We start from the raw sequence: 24,185 nt of genomic DNA on the forward strand, positions 1-24,185 counted from the left end.
CACCCTTCCAGCCTAGCTGGCCTCTCTTAGTGGGTGGTACTGAGAGTAACATAGTCCAAGCCCCACGCCAACATCCTTGGGTTCTGTGGAGAAGGGAAGTCATTTAAGGATAGTACCAAGTTAATCAAAACAAAGTGAATCTCAGAGAGAAGGAACCTGTGTTGTCTGAGTAAGAACGGCGCCCATAGGCTCATCTATTTTAATGCTTGGCTCCTGGTGGGTGGAATGTTCGGGAAGAGTTAGAGGTGTGGTCGCTAGGGATGGGCTTCGTGTTACCAGGCCCAGTCTCATCTCGCTCCGCCTCCATCTTGTGGATCAGATGTGAACTCTCAGCTACAGCGGCAGCACCATGCCCGCTGCCGGCCACCATGTTCCCAATCATGATGGTCATGGACCAACTCTCTGAAATGGTGAGCTAGGCCCCAACTAAATTGAAGCATGGTTAATAAAAATGCCGAGAGAGAATTTGGGGTTCAACTTGAACATCAGAAAAGCAAAATAGCCAGCCACTTGCTCTTATCTCTACCTCAGTCCAAAATGGCGATCCTGCCTCCAGGAATCTCAGCATAAGACTGTGTCTGAGAGCTGTCTCCTCCCATTTTATAATTCTTTCTAGGGCTAGGATTGAAGGCATGCACCAATGGGATTAAAGGCATGCACCGCCTGGTTTCTATGGCAACTAGCGTGGCTACTGGGACTAAAGGTATGTGTTACCACTGCCCAGTCTGTAAGGCTGACCAGGGGGGCTGTTTTACTCTCTGATCTTCAGGCAAGCTTTATTTATTAAAATACAAATGAAATGCCCCTACATTAAATGGTTTCCCTTAAAGTTGCCTTGATCATAGTGTTCCTTCACAAAACATAATAGTTAACTCAGAGAGGCTTCTTAGAGAAAAAAGAATTTCATTTCTAAGCCATTCGGTCAGTAAAAAGAGATTAAATAACCAGGTGGACAAACAGTCCCATGACAGCAAGCCTGACCCTGACACGGAGGCAGAGAAGAGGTCAACAGTAACCAACCACTAGATGAAGCCACAGCCTGGAGCCAAGGAGGAGCTGTCCACAGCAGTCCAGGTACCACCCGTGGTGACCAAAGGAAGGCCCAAGAGCCATAGAACACAGCCACACACCATACTCCTCTCCCCTACACTGGGAGAGGCGCTCAGCACAGGAAGCCCACAGCAGGGGCTCACCAAGGGACCAATGGCATGCAGAAATTCTGCAAAGGCCACGCCCCCCCAGGTGAGGGGTGGGACAGAATAAATGGAGACAACAATTCAGTGACTGAGGTACAGAAGGAAATAAATCCAGGACAATATCCTTTGTATTTATGACAGCAGGTAAGGGAAAGGTCGTCTGTGGGATGGAGCTAAAAATGAGGCATGGGAACATGACAAGCGCCATTCCATCCAGACAGCAAAATTGAGGTGAGGACCAGATGGCACAGAAATAATAACACAGAGAATAAAGACAGAGCAACCAGGAAAGAAGTCACATTAGACCCACGACTAGAGCTTGAGGGAAAAGCGAAAGCCAGTTAAATACATTCTATAAAGGAACGTCATGTATGTGCTGGCTGGTCTCAAGTCAAGTTCACACAGCTAGAGTTACCTGAGGAGGGAGCCTCAGCTGAAAAGACGCCTCCATAAGATCTGGCTGTGAGGCATTTTCTCAATTAGTAATTGATGGGGAGGGCCCAGCCCATCGTGGGTGGTGCCATTCCTGAGTTGGTGGTCCAGGGTTCTATTTGAAAGACCAACCAAGCAACCAGGAAGCAGCACCCTCCATGGCCTCTGCATCAGCTCCTGCCCCCGATTCTGGCCCTGTTTGAGCTCCTGTCCCACTTCCTTCAGTGATGGACAGTGATGTGTAGAAATGTAAGCTAAATAAACCCTTTCCTCCCCAACTTGCTGTTGGTCATGGTGCTCCATTGCAGCAATAGGAACTCTATCTAAGACATTATTCTAAGAGGAATAAAAAAGAGAAAATTGCCATGTAAATGCAATCCAAAAACACTGATAACAACAACAAAAGAACAGAACAACAGCATAACGTCAGACAAGATAAAGGACGGACATGGTGCCTATAATCCCAGCCCGCGGTACTTGGTTACATAGTGGTTCCAGGCCAGCATGAGCTACTGAGTGAGACCTTGTCAATAATAATAATAATAATTTTAAAAAAAGCTAAGTGTCCGGTGGCATAAGAAGAGACCCTGTGTGGTGACACGGAGAGAACCGAGGGAGGCACGGTGATTGCAGCCTCACAAACAAGGCTAGAATACAAGACAACACCATTTCAAAAGCAAGCAGCAGGAAGCCCAACAGCACCCCTCCGAAGTGACAGTTCTGCAAAGCAGAAACCAAAGGACTTCATTTAGCAAGCCTGATAACTCTCAGCTACAGGACATATACTTCCTGTTTCTGCTAATGAAACATTAAGATTAGTTACAAACCTTAATTTGAAAATTTATAAAATTCAGGAGATTTATAGGCCACATTTCCCAACCATTATCTAGTATAATTTTACCGAATTAAAGAGCATCCAAATATTGTGCCTCCTTGTCAGCTAAGAAGCAAACTCCTAGACAACCTCTGGCTCAAAGGGGCATGTAAAGAATACGATGTGGAGGCCAACAAAAAAGGAGCTCATGGCAGAGAGGAAGGCACACAACCCAAATGCCTTCACTATTTACGAAGAAAAAAATGAAATAAATGACCTATGTTTAAGAAATTGAAAAGGGATGGAGAGACGGCTCAGCACTTAAGATCATTTGCTGCTCCTGCAGAGGACCCAGATCTGCCCCCCAGCACCCACGCCGTGACTCACAATTACCTGGAGGCACACACTATGCAGGCAAAACATTCGTGCACAGAAAATAAGTACTTTTTTTTTTTTTAAAGAAAAAGAAATTTAAAAAAATAGAACTGGAGAGAAAGCTCAGGGGTTGAGAGTGCTCAGAGTTCTTGCAGAGGTTGCGAGTTCAGTTCCCAGCACCCACATTAGGCAGCTCACAGCCACCTGTGACTCTAGTTCCAGGAGATCCCATGCCCTCTGGCCTCTGCTCCTGCACCCATGTGGCACAGGTTAACTCACACAGGCACACACACATAAACAAAAGTAAGCATTTGTAAATAAATTAGAAAGTAATAGACCAAAACAATATAAGATTTAATAATGACAAAACAATAAATCACAAATGAGGAAAACAATAAAATTAAAAATATGATCAAAGAAGTCTAAAGAGCAGGTTGTCTAACATTCATCAGTACATACATGCTAATATGTGATATGATGACAATGACCACATGACAATGACCATTCATCAGTACATACATGCTAATGTGTGATATGATGACAATGACCACATGTCATTCTGTGTGATCCTAATGAGAAAAAAGAGAACCCTGAGGATACTCAGCCAAAAGCAGCAGAGCCATGCTGACAGGGGCTGTGTCAGCCACAAGCCACGAGCAGTTTGCACATACAACACACATACACACACCTGTGTGAGCCTGGCCTTCAACAGACATCTACGATACCTGTGCTCCCAGCAAACCAAGACCTTCATGCCCCGACCCAACCCACAGCCCCTCTCCTAACCAGAGCTCCTCTGCCCCTGCTGTTCCTCAGGCAAAACCCAGAGCTTCCTTGATGGCGCGCCTCCTCTCAGACACACCTGACTGGACCATCTTCAAAGACGTCCGAGCATTTTCATCTCTCCTCCACTACCTCCAAAGCCAGGCACAGGAACCCTCCTCCTCTTTGATTTGGCCTTACTAACTGGCTTCCCTGCTTGGGTCTTTCCCCGGATCACTTTACCTTCAGCATCCCCAGGAGACACAGCTGTTTCCATAAAAGCTAGACAACAGACCTTTAGACCAAAGACAGGCACCTGGAATCCTTGCCCGGACCTAGCCTACCTGTAGCCTTTGACATTTTTCATGAATGCTAGCTCCATTCCTGCCTCAGGGTATGGATACCTGTTTCTAGAAGGTTCTTTCCATTCTTTCTCAGCTCTGTACTCAAGGGTATGCTTTTGTCCTGAGGCCATGAACTGTGACAATACATTAAGACCCTTCCTGCACCTCCCCTCCTCTGTCACAGCTCCATCTGGTGTGCTACACATCTGACGCCATCCGTCCGTCCCATCTGAGGCTTCGCTGCAACAGATACCCCAGAGAAAAGGGCCCTGATCATCTGTCCAACACAACAGCTCAAATGCCTCAAACTACTTCTGGAGCAGGATGGGTGTTTCCTGAATATTTACTGGGGGAATAAACACACAGATGACTAAACACAAGAGGGACTAAATTAATTAAGAGAATGCTACATGCAACTCTATAGGAAAAACCCCCATACATTTCTTAATAAAGTACAAATTACAAAACTGGCCCAAGTCCATTCCACCCCCGTTTTTCTGGGACCACACAGGCCGTCAGTTAAAACTTGCCTATAAATGACTACAGTGCGCTCTTTAGTGTAACATCTTTAAGAATTCCTTTGAGGAATCCTTACAATGTCCCTTGATCATAGGCTCCTCCTGCTCCTTCCCCACCTCCTCCCAGACCCACCCCCACTCCCCAGCTCCTCCCAGACCCACCCCCACTCCCCACGTCCTCCAAACTCCATGTCTCACCCCCACTCCCCACGTCCTCCAAACTCCATGTCTCACCCCCACTACCCACGTCCTCCAAACTCCATGTCTCACCCCCATTCCCCACCTCCTCCCAGACCCACCCCCACTCCCCACCTCCTCCAAACTCCATGTCTCACCCCCACTCCCCACCTCCTCCAAACTCCATGTCCTTCTTTACTTTTTAAAAAATAATTGACCAAGTTCACTTTGTACTGCCTGTATATGCAGGGTTTGGGGCCATCCAGGAGAGTGTGGTCAACCAGCCAACCGGGAGCCATACAATTCTAAGTCTTTAAAAGCATGTTATACCACAGTTAAAAAGAAAGAAAGAAAAGAAAAAAAGGGGGGGTTCAAAATTTTTAATTTATTTTATAAAATCAGAATGTAGGTAAAATTATGATCAAAGAAAGTTATCTAAATACAACAATAATTTTTTAAATTAAATTTAGATCTGTAATACCCATTGGCCTGTCATTACTGTAGAATGAACACAACTCAACAGAAGAGCAAGTGAGTGGCTGCTCACTCCAGGTAACCAGAGGGTCAGAACGGTCAGCAGTCAATAAAACAACAGCTACAGCCCCAGTCAAAGACGGCTTTGTGTTCAACCATTGCCTCCAGACTGGGGGTGGGGAAGAGGATAATGGTGCACAATGGCGCATGCTCTAAATCCCAGCACCTGACAGGCAGAGGCAAGTGAATCTCTATGAGTTCAAGGCCAGCCTGGGTTACATAGAGACCCCAATCTCAAATAAAACAAACAAAAACCTGGAAAAAGTTTTTCAAGGAACAGACACCGAGGTAAAGGGCAAACATCTTTTTGAACTACTAATGAAAGATACTAACGCTGGAATTCTCAAAAGTGCAGACACCTCGGGAGCCCACCCTGTGAAGTCTATCTGTGGAGACAACGGCTCTGGTAAGAAAACACCAACGCTTACAGTAATTTAGGGCAACAATTCTCATTATGAGAAAAAAATAGAAAAAAGTAAGTGGCATGGCTAAGGGGACAGCCAGAAGCAGGAGAGGGCACACAGTGACAAGCAGGGACCAGACTCCAACTGTAACCATACTCTGGGACACTCGGAAGGATTAGACAAGCCAGCTGGGGTCGCTGTGTGGCATTGGCATGGCTGGAGCTGTGCAGGAGACCCAGAGCTGCATCGTCCTGGCAGAATGAAGCATACCAATGCTTTCAGAAGGGAAATGGCAGGTGTTTGGGGCACTAAGGGACCTAAAGTTCCTGCTCTGAAGGAAAAATCAACCAGTCTTGCTTCACTACGTGAGAAGGATGGCCTAGAGTCATGGTGTTACAGGCCCAAGCCAAGGAAAGGAAGATCAACAGAAGACAAGCGGAACCTTCTGTCCCTTTCAACCTGGTTCTCTGACCACAAAAGTAGCAGCCCCCAGAGAAGGGTATGGCAGGGAGTGATCAGGCAGAGGAAAGGGAAGACCCAGCAGTATGACAGAAGAAGCCCATATCTGCACTACATATGCATCCAGTCAGGGCCTGTACCGCCTCAGGAGGCGCTCCAGAGACTCACCAACGGCACAGAGGTCTACAAACCGGTCCTCCCCCTCCTCTGCGTGGATCAGGTCATTTCGGCTCTTCTTGGTGGCAGCTCTCTTCAACACTGCTTTAAACAATGGGTAGTGGAGACCAGCGTGAGTCAAGCATCAGGTAACCCGTCTCAGGGCGTCTTTCAGCTGTGTGGCACTATCGTGCCTGAGAATGGTCCCTTTATCTCAGTTCCGCACTGACACTGAGGCAAAGCAATTCCCTGACCCTTGGGCCCTTCTTACTCCTCACACGAAAAGGACATGGAATTTTAAGGGTCACCCTTCTTTCTCTTTCATCTGAAGCAAGGACCCTAGGGAGGCCTGACCACCAAGAAGACATAGACACATCCCTCTGGGGCCAGGCCAGGGATGCAGAGGTATAGATCTGCTCCTAGTGGGTGACCTGCAGAGATGACAGCATACCACGCTGTCTGGTCCCAACCGAAGCCTGCCTGTGGCTAGAACTGTGCAGGCACAGCAGGCGCCCACAGCAGTGGAGGCCTCCAACTCTATTAAGGGCCCTGGATGGTGTCCAAAGTCTTCTGTGGCCTTGGGGATAACCATAACTCCAGAGGCAGACAGCTAATCTTAAACCCTGCAGGTATGAAGCTTCTAGAAGCAATGTTGTCCAGTTTAGCTTCCAACAAAGATAGCGTATACATGGGCATGAACCCAGGCTGCTCAGATTCTATGGCTCCTGTATCACTATGACAGATGTAAGGGACCTAACATGTCACAGTGTCCCAGAGAGACAGGTCTCTGAGCGCCCGCTATGTGGGCAGTGTTACTGAGATCACTTACCATCCAAAGGCGACTTCTCTTCTGCATTCTTGTCCTCCTCTGCCAACATGACTTCCTCTGCGAGGGGCAAAGCTCAGGTCAGGGCCTTTCTACACATCCCCCAAAGGGGTTCAATCCCAGGGAAACCTGGGAAAGTAGTCTAGAAGCACCTGCCTGCTCCTCTGGACACACCCACTCCAGCAGGCTGTGACTGCGTGCCTTCTACCCATATCCAAACCATGCCCTGAGCAGAGGCCCAGCATCCCTACCATCCCATGTCCAACCTACAGATTGTCCTGGGCAGCAGCTGGAACTGGGAGTTACCACTCAGGAAGCATTTCTAAGACTCAGGCAGGTGGGTAGACCACATGGAAGGGAGCTACCAACATGGATAGACCAACCCACATGGAAGAGAATAGCCCACAGAGGTAACAGTTCACACTGAGAGGAGTAGACCTCATGGAGGGAACAGCCCACGCGAAGAGGAGAAACTGCCCACATGGAGAGGGGCAGTCAAAAGGGATAGAGATAGCCCTATGAAGGGAATTTCCCAAGTGGAGGGAGCAGCCACACACAGGGGAGCTACTTTACTGGAGATGAAGGAAGTAGGTTAGATTTAGGTTTACAGTGCCCAGAGCAAGGGTGATAGAAAAATGCAAGGCAATAGCAGGGTACTCAGACCCAGTGTGAACTGATCCTCCATTCAGAGGGTTTCTGACTATCACACGACAATGTACTAATGCACTAAGAGTTAGCCTTTTTCCCCAAGCTCCAACCCAGAGCCCAGGATTCCTTGATGGCAGCAAGATAGACAGTGAACAAAACAGAAGTACAGCTGCCCACAGACTCACCCGCCTTGAAGATCCACTCCAAGTACCCGTTCAGTTCTCGCTCAATCTGCTGCTGCCTACGGAGCTTCAGGAAGGCACGACGGTTCTCTACTCGCTCCCGCTCCTTGGCGAACTCTCTATATCACGTAGGAGAGAAGAGCAAGCAGCTCCAGTGAGCGCAGGTGTGCAGGACAGTGTTGCTTCTGGAAGCTTCATGACTGGAGGCAGGCTCCTGCCAGCGCCCACGTCCTCACCTCACCTCACCCACCGCATGCTCTGGCTCCAGTCCTGGGAATCCCTAGTCCTGTGTCATACTCCTCCCTACTGCTGCGCCTCCAGCCTCCTGTGCTCTGCTGAGATGCCAGCCTCCTGTGCTCCGCCACTCTCCTGTGCTCTACTGAGATGCCAGCCTCCTGTGCTCCGCCAGCCTCCTGTGCTCTGCTGAGCCGGCTCTCATCCATCCTCTACCTGGCTCATTCCTAACCCTCTCTTTGAATCTCGGTAGAGATGCCCCATCCTCGGGTTCCTTCTCAGCCTTAAATCTCCTCATCAGACTAATTCTACTGTCACTGTGTAATATGAGTAAGAATGGCCCCCATGGGCTCATATCTGTGGTGATCTGAGTAAGAATGGTCCCAGAGGCTCATATATATGAATGCTCAGTTATTAGGGAGTGGCACTGAGAGAGTTTAGGAGGTACGGTTTTGTTAAAGGAAGGGTGTCAGTGGGTGGGCTTTGAGGTTTCAAAAGCCCCTGTCATGCCCAAACAGAGTCACTCTTAGTTAACCAATCTATCTCTTCACACCTCCCTCCCTCCCTCCCTCTCTCTCTCTGTCAGGATATAGAACTCCCAGCTCCTGCCTGCATGTCGTCATGCTTCCCTGCCATGATGACAAGGGACTAAAACTCTGAAACTGTAAGCCAGCCCTAATTAAATGTCTTCTCTTCTAACAATCTCGGTCATGGAGCTCCTTTATGCCAGCAGAACAGTGGCTAAGACAGTCACCTACACTGGAGGTCCAGGCAGCCCCTGCAAAGGTACCTGGAAAGTTATGCTAGTGATGGCTGCAGCTATCGTAGGACACGTAGAGACCAGGACCACGCTAGCGCTGGAGCATGTTGTCCTCTACTTCTACTCTTTATCCTGGCAGCTGCTTTGGGGCCACCAGGCTCTATTGCCATCCACCCTGGAAGCCAAAGGCCCGGTCGAGACAAATGGAGCCATCCAGGGAATCTGCCGCTCAGGTAGGAGCAGAGTCAGGTCAGGCCTGACCCCTTACCATCTTTGTGACATAACTTCCTTGGCTAATATAAGGTAGGAGCCCAGGCGCAGAAAGGAAGGGTGCTATGTGCCCATGGGCCCGCTCCACAGCCCATGGTTCTTACCCCGAGAGCACACCCAGCACTAGGTTGAGCATAAAGAAGGAGCCAATGATGATGAGAGGAATGAAGTACAGCCAGTTCCAGGTGTTGCCCGCTGCGTCATTCGTCTGGAAAAAAAGAGGAGATGAGAAAGTCGGCAAACCACATCTGGGTGCTTGGCCTCTAGACCTCCTCAGGAAGGTCCAGGCAAGGAGTCCGGGCTTGGGCAGACCTGTTCCTGCCCCACAACACCTTCCCTGGGCAGAGGCTTCCAGAGGACCAGGAAAACCACACATCTCCAGCCAGGAGCAAGTCCAGAGAGCCAGAGGCTGCCCACGATACACTGAGGACTACTTGTCTGGCCTCTGTCTGGTAGGACAGTTCTTTGATAGGACTGGATACTCATGGCCTCCTTGAGCAGCTCCAAAGGTACTTCCTCGTAAATGGAGCCTCATAGGCTCCATGGTTAGGGTTAGTCCTGTCTGAGCATATCTTCAGTAGGTTCCCAATTCAGGCCACACGGGCCTCCACACTGCATTCTCCACTAGCCTGTAGAACGTATATCTCATCCCATGACTGCTCCCGATGGCTTGGCACCCAGGCATGATCTGAACAGCTGAAAATGTGAAGGCCTCCCCTTTGCTTATTATAACCAAGCCCACTGAAGAGAAAGCTCCCCGGAACCCAGCTCAACTCCACAGCTCCCCTTTGCTTATTATAACCAAGCCCACTGAAGAGAAAGCTCCCCGGAACCCAGCTCAACTCCACAGCTGTTTTACTGTATGGACTCCAGTGGACCTGGCTGAAGGGAGCAGTGACTCTCTTTCTCCATGTGCATCTACGGCGTGGGGTGGATGCTGAGCCCTGCTCCAAAGCTAGGCACCAAGGCACTTGTGCAGGCTCTGTTCTTAAACAGCCCTAGACACCTAGCAGCTTAAAACTTCTGAGCTCTGAACACTGACTGCAGGCTGTCACCAAAATACCTGTCTCCAACTCAGAACTGACACTCAGAATCCCAGCTCTAAACTGTAGTTCATATTCCCATATCCCACACCCTGCACAAACATACAGTGCCTCTGACCCATGGGCGAAACAGCCACCGAGAGCAGCAACCTCCCTGCAAGTCCACCCTCAGAATAATCCTCCTTCAAAGAGGAGACAGCACTGCTGCAACCCCACCCGCCCCTCCCCCACAGAGCACCCATATTTCTCCTCGTAGATCGTCCTCTCCACGAGCCAAGCCACTGCACTTTCTCCCTTCTCCAAAGCAACACAAACCAGAACTTCCACTTCTGGGAAGCTAAGTAGTCACATTCTCCTCCTTGCTTCTACTAAACAGGATCAATTCTTTTGAACATTATATAGAAGGAAGCACAGGAAAGTTCCTAGAAAAGGTAGACCAGCTCTGACCTCAAGACCTAAGGGGAGCTCCCTGGGTTTTGTTTTTACCTCATATACCCCAGACTTCAAGCCAAAGAAGTCTGAACCTCCATTCTTTTTATGAATTGTTGGCCAGAGCTAAGAGACCTCCAAAGTACACAGCCTAATTGTTGTTGCCCATGGCTAGCCCCTAGACAAGGTAAGTCCCTATTGCTAAAGAAACCATGTACTTCAGAAACAGGGCCCAGAGACCCCTGAGCTAGAACTGACTTCAATCCCCCCTCCCTGAGAACCAGCTCTTATGGTACCAGAAGGTGCCATGCATGTTTCCAAAGGAGGTAGGCAACCAACAGTCCTACCCAGCTATGATGCCTATGACCACATTAACGGCCATGGCATGACAACCCTAAGGGCGCAGTAGTGGCACACATGCCTGGGAGTAACCAGTAGCTCTCTGATTGGACTTAAGACCAATAAGGCAGATGCCATGCCTGGTACTGGAGACCTAGTTAACTACTCAGTGAAGTCATGGTTATTGGAGGAGAATCTAACAGCCACTCCACTAATTTACTAAACCAGCATAATGCCTAACAAAATGCTATAAACATCTGTCCTTATACCCACAGATAAGAGTAGTCATCAACTTTCACCAAGAAAACTTCTCTTGCAACAAATGGATACCACTACAGTAAAACATAACCAATTAAAATGAAGAGATGTGGAGCTCATACATCTATACCGCGCCGTACCTAAGAACATGGCAGAGAGGAGGCAGAAAGACTGTAAAGAGACAGAGAGGTTCAGGGAGTTTTCTGGAGACTGTCTCCTAGGAACATCAAAAGCATACATCCAAGCACAAAAACACAAACATGAACAACCAAGACAACATGTCTCCTCCAGAAGCCAGCAACCCTAATCTTAGGCCCCGAGAAAAGCAATTTAGCTGAAGCACAAGACAAGGACTTCAAAATAGCAAGTGTGACTATATCCAAAGACTTCAAAGAGGACATGCATAATAACAAAGACCATGAAAAAGATGAATAGCTGAAGAAAATAATGAAGACAATTCAAGACATAAGAATATAAATTAACAAAAAAATAGAATCACTAAAGAAACCCAGAGAATCAAGCTTGAGTGAAATGCTAACACCAAAAAAGATATATGTGGTACTGCTCCCTACATATACTATTACTAAAATCAGAAATAACACAAGTAGTAAGCAAGCTCCTGATGACAGAGCTCAAGAAGGGGGTGAGGACAACAGACAAGGAAGTCTGACTATGGAGGGCAGGCAATCATCCAGGGTTGGAATATTCTGTGTCACATCTGTGTTAGGAGCAAAGCCCCAGCTGTGATATTGACTATGGTCTTTGTGATGATTGATATCAGCTGTCGATCTGACCGGATCTAAAATCAACTAATAGGCAAGCTGCTGGGCACTCTGATGAGGAATTTTCTTGGCCAGATTATCTGAAGTGGGAGGAACCTCCCTAAATGTGGGTGGCACCTTCTGGGGGTTCCCAGATAAAAGGGGACGGCAGACCTTCACTCTGCTGGCAAGTTCACCTGTCCTGCAGTCGTCACTGCTATGTGTCTCCGCTGATATTAGAACCAAATTCTCCAAGCTTCTAGATAGAGCGAAGACCAGCAGCTCTCCAGAACCTTCCAGGCCTTGAGCACCAGGTTAGGACTGTTGAGATATCTTACTGTGTTGGACTGAGCAAACAAATTCTTGGCCTCTCTGGTGTGGCACAGTGGTTGCTGGGACAACTCAGAACAAATCAAGCGAGCGAGCCAATCCATATGTTATCTCTCACCACATATTCACTCCACATTCTCCTAGAGTGGTGGTTCTCAACCTGCAGGCTGCGACCCCTTTGGGGTCGAATGACCCTTTCACAGGGTCACATATAGATATTATTATGCATATCATATATTTACATTAAGATTCATAACAGTAGTAAAATTATGTTATGAAATAGTAAGGAAAATAATTTTCTGGTCGCTACAACATAAGAAACTGTATTAAAGGGTCACAGCTTTAGGAAGGTTGAGAGCCCTGTCTAACACAGTCTTTCAAGTTATTAGTACTGAGAAGAGGAGAAAGGGCAGAGATACGCATGGCCTTTCTGTACAGCAGCTGGTAAAGTCACAGCACTCTCCAATGGACTTCACTTTTCCACACCAAAATCCCATCTGTGTAACTGCGCATCTTCTGTGCCCACTCCCACTGTTCTTCTCCCTAGACATGGCAGTCTGTACTGGAAGCCTCACTTCTTTGCCCTTCCCCTTCAGCCCATGCATCCAGGATTTCACCCACAGCACCAAGAGTGCTCTGGCCAAGGCTCTTCCCGAGGAAGCCTTCATCTTCCTGTATACTAACGGTCAGATTTCTCTTCCCTGGTTCTTGGTCCCAGCAACATCTGGCTCCTCTTCTTCAAATGTTCTGCTCTGTTTCCAGGACCAGCTCCTGGCATTCCTCCTGCCCTCCACAAGCTCCACCACCACTCTTTGATGGTCCCTATCTCCCTGGCCTCCAAAAGGAGACTCCTACTAGGGAGAAACGGTAGACATCTTTCTGTCACCCGCCCTCACTATCCAGGTACTCTCATCCTCGCCGATAATTCTCTATTTCTCAACACTGTCCTCGAGTTAGTAATTCGATGTACATCCCATCTCTCTGTTCCTTCTGAGCTCTCTTCTAGGGTGAAAATAGTTATTGACAGCCTTACAGAGCCAAAACAGCCATGAGCTGCCTATCATTCTGCACTAAAGCAAAGCTAGAAAAGCACCTGCCCCCCAGCTCTTCTCAGCCAACGGCAGCTGCTTTCCCCTCATCCCATGTCCATCAAGAATCAAGTCCTGCTTCTGTGAACATCAAATAAAGCCTTATACCCACTCCTCAGAATACTTCTTTCCTGAGGTATGTGTAAATTGCAGGCAACAAAGTGAGGTATTATCCCATTGTTCCTCTGAGCTTTTCCCATGTGCCTGCCTGGATAAAAAAATTTAGACAAGTCCCATGACTTCTCCAATAATACCTCTGGCAATCTGAACGAGAACAGCTCCCATAGGCTCATATATTTGAATTCTGGGTGCTGAGGTTTCCAAAATCCCATGTCATTCCCAGTTAGCTCTCTCTGCTTCGTGCTTACGGATCAGATGTGAGCTCTCAGCTACTTCTCCAGCTCAATGCCAGCCTGCCTGCTACCACGCTCGCCACCTGGATGGTCATGGTCGCACCCTCTGGCACCATAAGCAAGTCCCAGTTAAAATGCTTCCATCTATAAGCTGCCCTGGATATGGTGTTGTGTCACAGCAGTAAAAAGTAGCTTAAGACAGAAGTTGGCACTGGGGACAGGGATTATTACTGTGACAGGCATGACCACACTGTTTATTGGAAAATTGGCTACAACTTTGGGACCTTGTTCCAGGAAGGTGGCTGTGGGACGTAATAGGGGATTAGTGAGCCATCCTACAAGGATCTTAGAAGTCAACAGTGCTGATAGCTACGTTGACTGTGATTTCAGAGGTGAGCAATGTTAGCAATTAGGATAGAGAGCATTCTTATGTTATTTTGGCAAAGAATGTGGTTGTTTACTGCTCCTGTCCTGAGAATCTGCCCAAGGCCACAGTGAAGAGTTCTGGATGAGTTTCCTTGGCAGAGATAATTTCAAAACAGCCTAATATTGATTGTCATATGGTTATTAGTGATGACTCTTACACAGGTCTACAATGAAAAAGGGCAACTGGGGCAAAAAGAAATACAACTGTACGGTGTGGGAGGAAAAGAGTACCAAGCTTTGTGCTGAAAGAGGTAAGAGAGGCGAGAAGGGAATAAAGGAAGTGGTGCCCTCAAGGCCAGATTCCACCCAGCCTGCCACTTGTGAACAGAAAAGGCCTAAGGAACTATCTGTTCCTAAAGTCAAAGCTTGCACAAATGTAATTCAGTAAGGGAGCCAGGTTCCAGTCCAAGCAGGCAGTAGAAGTTGGTAGCATTGGTCGTGTGGTTCTGGCTTTAAAGCCGTGACTGGATACAGGCATAAAGGGATTGTGGACGCTTCCTCTGCAGCTAAGGAGAGCTGGTGAGACCAGATTATGGCAGGGGAATCTCTGCATGAAGGCCCAGAGAGGCCATTGAGTAAAGTTATGAAAGCAAGGCCTGGATTGTGCTGGAGGACTCCAAGACATTGGAGGTGCCAGAGCCATGGAATGTCTGCCGGGATGAGCGACATACAGGGAGTGGACCCAGCCTAACAGAGAAGTGTGCTGCAGTCAGCAAAGCTGGAAGGGAGGAGCCATTAAGACTCTGACAACAAACTTGGATCTATCCCTATAGGTCTGGAATCTGCCCTGCTGGTTTTGAGTCTTGCTTTGGTCAGTATTTCCTCACTATGCCCCTTTCCTCTCTTCTGGAATGATAACCCATACTCTTTGCCACTGTATATTGGAAGTATATAATTTGCTTTTTGATTTTACAGGGGGTCACAATTAAGAGGCTGTGTTGAGTCTCAGAGGAGACTTAGAAATTTTAAACTGTGTTGAGACTGTGAAAGACTATGGGGACCAAGTTTGTTTTTTGCATTACGGTATGGCCACAAGCCTATGGAGGCCGGGAAGGGAATGAGAATGTTCGTCTATTTGAATGCTTGGTCCCAGCTCGTGGATGGGAAGATTAACATGTGTGACCTTGTTGGAGGAGGTGCATCCTGGGAGTAGACTCTGGCGTTTCAAAGGCCCACAGCGTTCCCAGGTAGCATGCTTTCCCCTGCCCTCCCCACTTGCGCTTGTGGACCAGACATAGACTCTAGCTGCTTCCTCAGGGGCCTCGGTCATGGTGTTTGTCATGGCAATATTACCACTTCACATTAAAAAAAAAGTTTGGATTTGGTAATCAGATGTGACCAGTCCCAACTGCTAGCAAACTGCCTAATAAATTTCTTGCCAATTGCTGCTCTCCTGAGCTGCTCGCCACAGCTGGCACGTTCAATGGGCGAGGCAGACAGGGCCCCTCGTTGTTCCCCTTCCTCAGCTGCCTGTGGAGATGTTCACCCAAAGCTGTTAAGGCAGGGGAAGGGAGAGCGGAGGGGATTGTCCTAACGGTGCTTCCCTGAGACAATCCCTCTCTCTGGCCTGGCAGGAAGGTACCGATGACAAAACCTCATAAGTCACTTGTGCTATCTCTCCTGGAGCTCCATTGGAGTCCACACACTTGCCAAAGCAAAGGCAGGTAATTTCCCCACAGTCCCCTCCCCAGCTGTGATCACCAGCCATACAGGAATCTGCTCCCTGTTAAGGACATGCTGCTTTCCGGCTGCAGTTGTCCTAACTGCGCTGGTCAAGGAGATATGGCTTGCCCTGCTCCCACACCAAGTGACCTCTCCATCTGGCTCCCTCAACTCCTACAGCAGGTCAGAGGCTTCTGCCCACACAAAACCCAGTCTCCCCACTCAAAGGGGCATTTGCCTCAACGTCCAGGATTGTCAGGAGGTGAAGGGCAGGTTCCCTCCAGAGTCCCCTGAAAAATCTTATCCAACCGCCAACAGCCAGTCTCCAAGGAGTGATGCGAGGAGGGAAATAAATCGCCTTGGTGCACGGCTTCCTGCTCTGGATTGCATGCCACCCACATCCTCGTACCTCAGCATGTGTGTTTGGCCTCTGGACTCTAAAGGTTCGAGCACCCTCAAAATAGGCACTCCGTGTTCCTCAACCTTTTGCATCACCTGGTCCTCAGGCCTGACTCCCCCATAAAAGTGCCCCCTGCCAGTGAGTCCAGCTGAAATATATATGGGATGAAACCACTCTGGCCTCTCTGTGCCAATCCTTCCTGGATATAAACACAGACAGGGAACCTGTCATTATGCCCATTCAACAAAGCTCCCATGGGCTCTGAGGGCTATAGAAACCTGGCCAAACAGCAAGAATGTGGCCAGTATGGAGCTGATTTTAGGGTCTGTCCTTGTGGAAATTTCTCTATGCTTGGCAAAAAAGAAGACCCAAGTCCCCGTCCCTGCCTTTGAGGCTGCATTCATGCTCCCCATCCCTACCACACGACACCATCTCACTAAGAAACCGTCCTCTTCAGAGGACCCTCAGCCAGCTTCTCTTTTAACTCTTCACTTTCCTGCTCAAGCTTGACAGAGCTGACCAACAAGCATCTGCTAGCCACCTACTGAATTCTTAGTGCTAAGATCACCGGGGTCCCCATGAAACCATGGGGGAGGCTCAGATACAGCTGCTAGAGTCCATGGAAGGAGAAACGGGGCTCCAGGGCCATGTGATGCCTCACCCTCAAGTGTAAATGACAGCCACTCATGCCCTACTCTCCAGATCCCCACTGTAGCCCAAACCAAATGCCTCTACTGATCCAAAACCAAGGGTCCACTGGTCCCACCTTCTCCAGTGCCTTTCCATTCCCATTGTCTAAATCCCACAGCTCATGAGGGCTCTTCCTTGTCTTTGTTCCCTAGTAGATGGTTTACAAGACTCTGGGACAGGGTGAGGGAGGTAACAGGGCCATCTTCCTACAAAAAGATGGAGATTTCTTAGAGTTGGCTGAAGAATCATCGAGAAGAACCTCGGGTATAAGTGAAATTAAGTGGGTCACCGGCACCCCAGAGACCTTATATTGGACATCCATCATGGCCCCTGTGGTGGTTTGAATGGGAATGGACCCTATAGCTTTATAGATTTGGTCATCTAGGAGTGGCACTATTTGAAAAGATTAAGAGGTATGGCCTTGTTGGAGGAAGTGGGTCACAGGGGTGGGCTTTCAATGTTCAAAAGTCCCTGCCAAGCCCAGAGTCTGTCTCTCTGCCTATAGATCAGGCAGGAGCTCTTCACTACTGCTCCAGCACATGCTGATAACAGACCAGACCACTGAAACTGTAAGTAAGCCCCTAGAGTTAATGCTTTTCCTCATAATAGTTGTCTTGATCATGGTGCCCCTTCACAGCAATAGAACACTGACTAAGACAGCCACCAAACCCAGACTACCTCGAATTGCTGAGGCAGGCTAGAATCCTAAAGAGAATGCGGGGGGGGGGGGGGCGGGGGGGGATGAAAGTTTATTGCTTTATAATCCCACACCATTATCATCAAAAGAAGTCAGGGAGAGAACCCAAGGGAGGAGCCTAGAAGCAGGAACTGAAGCAGAAGCCCTGGAGCAACGCTCAGTCTGCTGGCTTATACAACCAACACCGCCTGCCCCAGCGGTGGCATGAACCACAAGAGGTAGGCCCTCCCCAAATCAATCACTGATTATGAAAAGTCCCACGGGCTTGCCTACAGGCCAATCTTATGGAGACATTTTTTTTCAATCGTGGGTGTTATGGTTTTCTGTCTCTTTAAGAGACAAGTCATGCCCACTCTCTCCCCCATCTGCTAAGGCAGGCTGATGTTCATAACCCCCTGAATAAATATTCAACCTCACTCTGCAAGTCATGTCTATCCATGTCTGTTTTCTGCCCGCCCGCCATGTGTCTCCCTGCCTGGGACCAGCCACTGCTCGGGGACTGGCAGCCGTCTCTGCCTGGGACTAGCTGTTCGCAGGGCCCGCTACCACCATTTGGGACCTACAGCATTTCTGCTGCCTACTGCCGCCGGGGATCTTGCAGCATTTTTTAAAATATATATATAAAAGTGGGTCCATCTTCTCAGGTAATTCGAGTTTGTATCAAGCTGACAGACCAACCAGGACAATGGACAAAGTATACAGAAAACAAACACACAAAACACGAGCTCTGGAGGAATTCCAGCATGATATGGGTGAGGAGGTGTCTGCACTTCCTCATCCTACTCCACGCCACCTTTACCTAGCCCTCGGACGTCACTGTCCCTTGACTCAGTCTAGAAAATTCCAATAGGAATATGCTAGTGGTCAACAGTAGGCTACAAATTAATCAACTCTCTATAACCTGTTCTTAATCATTTGTTCAACAAGTCAACAGGGGTGTGGCCTGAGACTCTCAACAGGCTTCCTATGGGCAGGCTCACAGCATCAGCTGCCGTCATCACCAAGAGCAACAGCAGCACCTTCTCTACGCTAACTCTCTGATCTAGCAGCCCCCAGTCTCAGCATCATAAAAGAAGACTGCAGGAGGACCTGGGTCCAGAGTATGAGCTGACATGGACCACAGGATCTTGATACAGGGACCTATACTACACCCTAGAGCAGGAGAATGGGCTAAGGGCAGGGAAAGAAGTGTCCCTAAGAGAGACCCCAAGTCCCTACACCCCCATTCCCCAGAGCACCATCCTGAGACCTCCAGCCCCCATCGCCAGGGCTAGGGCCAAGACAGAACTCACATTGTAGAGGATGTCAGTCCAGCCCTCCATGGTGATACACTGGAACACTGTCAAGATGGCAAACAGGATGTTGTCAAAGTTGGTGATGCCAAAGTTGGGTCCTGGCCAGTACTCCCGGCACTCAGTGTCACCCTCACACAGCCGAGCAGGGGCCTCTTTGCCACAGGGAAAGTCACCCACAGGGTCTGCGTCTGTGAGGAGGGAGTAAAGCAAAGCTGAGATCTATGCTCCCTAAGGCGCCACCACTGCCCCATCCTTTATCACACCTGTGCCTGATCACCTGACTGGTCTTCTCACTAACCTAACATCTGCCCCCACCCCAAGGAACGTGCTCACCCCTCCCTCTTCCTCGCTCTCCTGAAATCTCCCCATTGTCACCATTCAGATAGTCTCAAGATCCCTTCATCCTAAAATCAACACGAGCAGACACCTATTTGCCTGTTCTAAGTGCAACCTGACCGTTCCTGCTCCAGCCTGGGGGGTGGGGGGACGGATAAATGATAAGCTTCACAAATGATGGATAAACGATAAGCTTCACAAATGATTACTACACTTACTTCTCCTTCTCCAAACTGCTTGACTAAGGCTTCAAAAATACCATCACTTGAGCATTTGTGGCCAGTTGTCTTCGCTGTGAGAGACAGTTCTGCTTCCCCCTTTTCATTTCCTGACACAATTTCCCTCGTTTCCTTGTCTCATGCACCGCTGTAACTACCGATGCCACAGGGACCAGCAGGGACTGCCACAACTTGTTTGGTGTCCCACGTTAAAGAAAGAGTTCTGAACTTAAACAATAGGGTTTAATATTTGTAGCGATTTTGGAGAATCTAACAAAATGACTTATTTCAAGTTTAATAAAATATTTTTTTCTAACAATGAATAACTTAATTTCTAGCCGGAGCTTTTTCTGCATCTAAAAGATAATTATGTAGCTCTCTCCTTTTTATCCAATTATGCCTCAACCCTCAGAACAGCCTCTGGCTTCACCTACAGCATATCCCCAGATCGTGGATGCCACCCGCTCCAGCCACTGTCCAGCCAGCCGAGGGCTGCCATCCTCGCTCCTGGACTAAGGTTTCCCTACTCAACTCGCTTCTATTTTTGCCTCCCCACTGCGGCACTGGGACCAGAAGACACCACACCTTGTTCAAAGCCCTCCAGTCTTCCTGTTTCTTGTAGAAGGCTCAGGATCTTGGCCACAGCCCCGAAGCCACGTGATTTCCTTATCTCAGTGTCCTTCCACTTTGTACTTTGGCACTTACTGTCCCTGTAACTGGACCACTCTGGCTGGGTGGCCAAACAGCTATCCTTGCCCTGCTCAGATATCCGTTCATCATCGGCTTTACCAGGAAGGCCGCCCCTTGGGACCTTATGCAAACAGGCCTCAAGCCATCTATATCTATTCTATATCTATATATTTTGTTTCCTTCATAGATATTTTCACAGTGTCATTTTATTCATGTGTCTACTTATTTATTACTATTTATCATAACATAAGTTCTACCTTACTGGTCTAGAAGCTCAAAAGTCCCTCTGGCACTGGACCAGGGACCTGTTTTGTGGGTAAATACATCTGGGGTCCTCTTTTGAGCCCACGGGGCACTGTTAAACTCACCTGTGCTGTTGGGGAAGCAGGCTTTATGGAATTTGCCCATATAGAACTCAAGACCAATGATGGCAAACATGAGGATGGCAAAGAAAAGCAGCAGCCCGATTTGCAGCAGCGGAACCATGGCCTTCATGATGGACTTGAGCACCACCTGCAAGCCTGGAACCAGAGGACAGCAGAGGGAAGGTCAGCGGCAGAAGAGGCAGAGTGACAGCAGGGGAAGGACAGAACAGTGAGAGCTCATGTGGCAGGAGCCCTCCTGGCAAAGCACAAGGTCCTCAGGAAAAGCAGGATGAACGTGTCTGAAAGTGAAGGAAGAAGACAGACAAGGGATTCTCAGAGCATGCACACGGGATAGGGAACAGGCACAAGGGAGAAAGATAAAGAAGAATTCAGAGTTTGAAAAGAGCAGAAAACACTAAGGGCGGGGGGAGGGGGCGGAGAGAGAATGAAATACATAGAAGAAAAAGAAGCATCCTAAGAGGAATGAGGGATCTTGGGAATAAGGAGCAGGGGATCCTGGAAAAGTAAACAGAGACGCCTAGTAGATCCATCTCCTCGGGAAGGTAATTCTCCAAATTACCAGAAAGTGTTATGTCACTAGCCACAGGGCACAAGTGAGCTGGGCAGAAACTGCCAAGATAGATTATAACCCTAATCCTTCACCGTTCCCTGTTGGCCTCAGCTCTTAGATATGGAACCAAACCTTTGTCTATTCTGAGCAGAACAGGAAGTCCACCAAGGGTTTTCTTGTAGAGAAACCAGGCCCTTAGTAACCCTAAAGCCAAATCTCTGGCAGCCTGAGGGAACAGCCACAAGGAACTGTTGACTGTGGTTGTCTGTCCTGCCTGGTTTCTGTCCTCCCACCAGGTCCCACAGCCATTTAGCCCCAAAGAAATCACACAGAGAGCTTGCATTAGTTATAAAATGATTGGCCCATTAGCTCAGGCTTCTTAGTAACTTTTATAACTTATATTAACCCATTATTCTTATCTGTGTTAGCCACATGTCTCAGTACCTTTTTTGGGGGAGCAAGTCACATCTTTCTTCTTTGGTGTCTGGACAGGACTGAGGAGGAATAAGCTTCCTCCTTCCCAGAATTTTCCTGTTCTCATTGACCCGCCTCTGCTTCCTGTCTGGTTGTCCCGCCTATACTTCCTGCCTGGCTACTGGCCAATTAGCTTTTATTTAAAACGTAATTGACAGAATACAGAATTGTCCCACACCAAGGAACAGCCTACTCAGTCCCATGCCAACCTCGTGCCCATATTTACCTTCTTAAGTGGCACCACCCAGAAGCATACCTATTGGCCATCTCAGTACCAGGCCCCTCTGGTGTTCAGACAAGGTTGCCCTTCACAGTCTTAGACATTTCTCTATTCTACCACCTTGCTTGGTCTCTAATCTGTTCTTCAATCCCAGAAAATGAAGCTAAGAGGCAGAAACACAAGTCAGGAAAAACAACAGGGCCACTATGATAGTCTGAATGTAACTAGCCCCCATGAGCTCATAGGGAGTGGCACTTTTAGGAGGTGTGGCTTTTTTGGAATAGGTGTGGCCTTGTTAGAGAAAGTGTGTTCCTGTGGGGAGGGCTTTGAGATATCCTATGCCCAAGATACCACCCAGGATCACAGTCCACTTCCTGTTGCCTTCTGATCAAGATGTAGCCAGCACCATGTCTGCCATGCCCCTCCCCATGACAATAATGGACTGAATCTCTGTACTATAAGCAGCCACCTCAACTAAATGTTTACCTTTATAAGATTGCCGTGGTCGTAATGTCTCTTCACAGCAATAGAAACTCTAACAAGACAGTCACACTCTGGGATTTCATAAAGAGTTTACTGAAAGGGGCTTTGTAGTGGTTTGAGTCAGAACTATTCCCCATCTCAGGTATTTAGACACCGGTCCCCCGTGTGTGGCCCTGCTTGCCAAGGTTATGAACTTTAGGATTTAAAGCTTTCCTGGAGGGATGCTGTCACTGAGGAGGAGGAGTGGGCAGCCTGGCTTCATTTCCTGTTTTCTCCGTCTGCTGCCTATGCGTCATTGAGATGTGCTCTTTGGACTTCCTGCCCTGCCACCCGCTGCTATGCCTCCCTCACCATGAAGGACTCTCCCTCTGGACCATAAATGAAAACAAGCTCTTTTGTGCGTTGTTTTTGGCTCTGATGTTCACTTACAGCGGCAAAAGGTGACAATATAGGTCTGCTCCTCTTTCCTCTGTCATAGGAGAAACCTGCAGCGGTAGCAGGTAGAGTACGTGCCCGGTACGCACAAGGCTCTGGGTTCAATCCCCAACACCCTCCCCCCACAGAAAAAGTATTCAAAGGGCCCAATACTTAGAAGTCACAGCTTTGATGAGGGTGAAGAGCTGTATGGGCCTGGCTGTCTCAGCTAGACTTACTTGGAATTCCAGACACCAGCTTCAGAGGTCTTAGCACACGCACAGCCCTCAGGGTCCGGAGGTCAAAGTCGGTTCCAGCTGTGGCAAGAATCCTGGCAAAAGCAAGGATAAGGGATACAAGAGTTTTATGAGTCCGTGAAGAAATAACACTCATGCTACCACTGTGTGCCCTTTCTCCAAGGGCAGCAACCATTCTTTCCTGTGTGCCTTGCCATCCAACCACAAGCCAGGACAGGTCATGGCCAGGCAAGGGGGAACAGAGCTGACTCCTGGAGGACCGCTGGCAAGGACTTCATCTGCCTGCTGTCTCTCTAGTTCAAGGGCTTCATCTGCATGGTCACACGACCACTGGCCTGGCGGTGAATCTTACTCCAATTGAGTCCATGCCTAAACCACATTCCCAAATCAGCCCTAACTGTGCTTCCTGCTGCTTCACAGAGGAGCACAGAGTGTAGTGGCAGAGGTAGACTGGATCCTGAAGGACAGCCGAGTCTCACTTCCCATAACCCTCCGTCATACTATCCTAGAGAAGAGAGCAGAAGATTCAGGACTCGAGAAACATTATGGAATGATGTCGGCAAGAAGGCTGGGGCCAGGAGCCATATAAATCCTTCCATCAGTTGCTTTTGTCATGGTATTTTATCACAGCAACAAGTAGTAAATAATACATGTCAGGTCCCTTCCTCCTGCTGCTGGGCTCCCACGTCAGGTCCCTTCCTCCTGCTGCTGGGCTCCCATGTCAGGTCCCTTCCTCCTGCAGCTCCCATGTCTGGTCTCTTCCTCCCGCTGCTCAGCTCCCATGGGTCAACAGCAGAAATTTTGGGGAAAGCTGTCATTCTTACTAGAGTTACAAGACATGAACTGAGAGATTTTCTGACCTTGAAGACAAATATTTTTAATTAACTAAGCATACAAACCCATAACACACCATCAAGAGGAAAGTAAGGCGCCCTGTACTGTTCACCTCATCCAGACCAGCTGTTCAACACTGCTGTGGCCGGTGACTGCAGAAGACGCCCACAGCCCTCACAGACCCTGAACACGGAGTTCGTGTGACATTACTGCCATAGGAGTAGTCCACCCTGTTCAAATTCCACCTCATCCAGGGACCTAAGCTGAGACAGCTTCCTGTCAGCTCTAAACTGGGCCCGCTACTTGAGTACATCTGACCCTGGGGTGGTTGCAATGGTGACCTTCATGCCACACAGAAATGGCTGCAACATCAAGATCCAAAAGCTGCTCAGAGCACTGACTCAGAAAAAAGCCCAAGACTCGGCATCTACACTTGTGTAGCCTCTACCTCACAGATACGG

At 48.6% G+C, this 24,185-nt stretch overlaps 1 protein-coding gene across 10 annotated transcripts in view; it reads right to left on the reverse strand.

Annotated features, from left to right (window-relative positions):
* Cacna1b (calcium voltage-gated channel subunit alpha1 B) overlaps positions 1–24,185 on the reverse strand; it is a 166,727-nt gene that overhangs the window by 105,978 nt on the left and 36,564 nt on the right. For 7 of the 10 annotated variants that reach the window (XM_057754973.1, XM_057754971.1, XM_057754969.1 and 4 more), the window contains exons 4-10: positions 22,873–22,964; positions 20,475–20,627; positions 18,860–19,050; positions 9,196–9,299; positions 7,831–7,946; positions 7,001–7,057; positions 6,184–6,276 (exon numbers count right to left, since the gene is read on the reverse strand). In XM_057754973.1, the coding sequence (XP_057610956.1) occupies positions 6,184–6,276; positions 7,001–7,057; positions 7,831–7,946; positions 9,196–9,299; positions 18,860–19,050; positions 20,475–20,627; positions 22,873–22,964 (806 nt within the window). The remainder of the gene's footprint in view (positions 1–6,183; positions 6,277–7,000; positions 7,058–7,830; positions 7,947–9,195; positions 9,300–18,859; positions 19,051–20,474; positions 20,628–22,872; positions 22,965–24,185) is intronic. The other 3 variants (XM_057754975.1, XM_057754972.1, XM_057754967.1) reach the window with 1 other exon arrangement.

The sequence above is a fragment of the Chionomys nivalis genome, chromosome 22 (assembly GCF_950005125.1).
Source record: "Chionomys nivalis chromosome 22, mChiNiv1.1, whole genome shotgun sequence".
Lineage (NCBI taxonomy): Eukaryota > Metazoa > Chordata > Mammalia > Rodentia > Cricetidae > Chionomys > Chionomys nivalis.